The 2,503-nt window shown below is 50.2% G+C and overlaps 1 protein-coding gene across 1 annotated transcript in view; it reads left to right on the forward strand.

Moving 5' to 3' along the window:
- LOC147818954 (uncharacterized) overlaps nucleotides 1-2,236 on the forward strand; it is a 25,915-nt gene extending 23,679 nt beyond the window's left edge. Inside the window, exons 2-4 of the mRNA XM_087174820.1 lie at nucleotides 1,344-1,402; nucleotides 1,457-1,914; nucleotides 1,968-2,236. Of these exons, the coding sequence (XP_087030946.1) occupies nucleotides 1,344-1,402; nucleotides 1,457-1,914; nucleotides 1,968-2,236 (786 nt within the window). The remainder of the gene's footprint in view (nucleotides 1-1,343; nucleotides 1,403-1,456; nucleotides 1,915-1,967) is intronic.
- Nucleotides 2,237-2,503: the final 267 nt, after the last annotated feature.

Here is a 2,503-nt window from a genome sequence, read left to right on the forward strand (position 1 = left end):
ACGACGACGACTCAGCTGCATGTTCACTGACATTTCTGAGCATCAGGACTCTGACTGTGTTCAAAGCTGCAGCAAGTCGAACATCTCACCGACACGACATCTTTGTAGGCCGCACAGCTGGATCCAGATCAGCCTCAGCCTGCCTGACATTTCACAGGTCAGAGGTCAGAGGTCAGAGCTCGGTCAGTGTAAAGTGTCTGATCTGAATATACATGCTTTATTCACATCAGTCAAATGATGTTTGTGTGTGTGTGTGTGTGTGTGTGTGTGTGTGTGTGTGTGTATGTTACTGTAGGAGGCGGTGACGTTTAACCAACAACAAGCTCTGTGTGTGATTGTGTATGCTAGCTCGTTAGCGGTGTGGATTCACATTTAATTAGTTTACAGTGTGAGCTCGTTAGCTTGGAGGGCCTTAACGAGGAGCCTGCCTTGATCTAAGGATTTAATTGCTCAGTGATACAGACAAACCAATATCAGCTCGTTAGCATCAAACGGTCCTAACGAGCTACCGAGTGTTTACAGGAATAGTTTTTAATCTAATTGCTTAATTGTTTGTTTTGAGAGTGTAAACGATCTCTGGGCCGTTAGTCACTTGTTAGGCCCTTAACGAGCCTCCGCCTCTTTAATTGATATAAACTGAACAGGAATAATAAAGGAGGAGACAGAATCACTGCCTATTCAAGACAAGTTCAAGTATGGACGACCCTGACAGACAGACAGACAGACAGACAGACAGACAGACAGACAGTAGTAATAATAGTATTAATGTTACCAACAGTAGAATTATTATTGATAATGATAATAATAATAATATTGATAATATTGACTGTATCGTCAGTGAGTCGTCTTGACGTCATTAACACTTCAGTCCAGTGGTTCCAACCTGAGGGTCGGGGCCTCCACAGGGTCACCAGGTCAATGTGTGGGGTGGTCACATGACTCATGGACAGAAGCAGAGACACAGAGAAGAGACAACCAGCGTCTCTCTCTCTCTCTCTCTCTCTCTCTCTCTCTCTCTCTTCATCTCTCTCCTCTCTCTCTCTGTCTGTCTGTTTGTAGCTGCAGGGCTCGCTGCAACTGATTGGCTGCTGAATTACAGAGGGAATCACTGTGATTGGCAGCTGAGAGCCCACAGTAACAGCTTGGCAGCAAGAACACAGGACTACTAATTACTGAGGAGTGTGTGTGTGTGTGTGTGTGTGTGTGTGTGTGTGTGTGTGTGTGTGTGTGTGTGTGTGTGTGTGTCATCAGAGGAGATTAGCTTCTGTCCTCAGAGACTCTCGCTCGTCACTTTCTGTGTTTCAATGTTTCTGACACTTTATCATTTTCCTCTTTGTCCTCAGGCCTGGACACAGAGACAGACTGTTCACATGGAGACCAGGATCAGAGTCCATCTGGACCGGTCTGGACCAGTCTGGTCCGGATCGGTCTGGATCGGTCTGGTCTGACAAACCAGACCAGGACAGACCAGACCAGACCAGACCCAGACCACACCAGACCAGACCAGGACAGACCAGACCAGACCAGACCAGACCAGGACAGGACAGACCCAGACCAGTCCAGACCAGGACAGACCAGGACAGACCAGGACAGACCAGGACAGACCAGACCAGACCAGGACAAACCAGACCAGACCCAGACCAGGACAGGACAGACAAGACCGGACCAGACCAGGACAAACCAGGACAAACCAGACCAGGACAGACCAGACCGGACCAGACCCAGACCAGACCGGCAGACCGAGACCAGACCAGACCAGACCAGACCAGACCAGACCAGACCAGACCAGACCAGGACAGACCAGGACAGACCAGACCAGACCAAGACAGACCAAGACAGACCAAGACAGACCAGACCAGGACAGACCAGGACAGACCAGACCAGGACAGACCAAGACAGACCAGACCAGACCAGGACAGACCAGACCAGGACAGACCGAGACCAGACCAGACCAGGACACACCAGACCAGGACCAGACCAGACCAAGACAGACCAGAACAGACCAGACCAGACCAGACCGGGACAGACCAGACCAGACCAGACCACGACAGACCACGACAGACCACGACAGACCAGACCAGACCAGACCAGACCAGACCAGACCAGACCAGACCAGACCAGACCAGGACAAACCAGACCAGGACATACCAGACCGGACCAGACCCAGACCAGACCAGGACAGACCAGGTTGTGGTGGATCAGGGATCGGATGATGAAAATCACGTCTCTCAGCTGAAATTCCCCTTTAAGACTTTTCCTGAGGGACAAATCACACACTGGTCGCGCGCGCGCGTGTGTGTGTGTGTGTGTGTGTGTGTGTGTGTGTGTGTGTGATGATTGGAAGCAGTTCAGATCAGAGAACTCAGAGTTTAGAGGACGAGAGTGCCCTGAAGCATTCTGGGAAATATCATATATTCCCTCTAATGTTGACTCTGATCTGTGTGTGTGTGTGTGTGTGTGTGTGTGTGTGTGTGTGTGTGTGTGTGTGTGTGTGTGTGTGTGT

The sequence above is a fragment of the Seriola lalandi genome, unplaced genomic scaffold (assembly GCF_002814215.2).
Source record: "Seriola lalandi dorsalis isolate HSWRI2012SDOR001 ecotype SW California unplaced genomic scaffold, Sedor1 jcf7180002054386, whole genome shotgun sequence".
In the NCBI taxonomy this organism is placed as follows: Eukaryota; Metazoa; Chordata; class Actinopteri; order Carangiformes; family Carangidae; genus Seriola; species Seriola lalandi.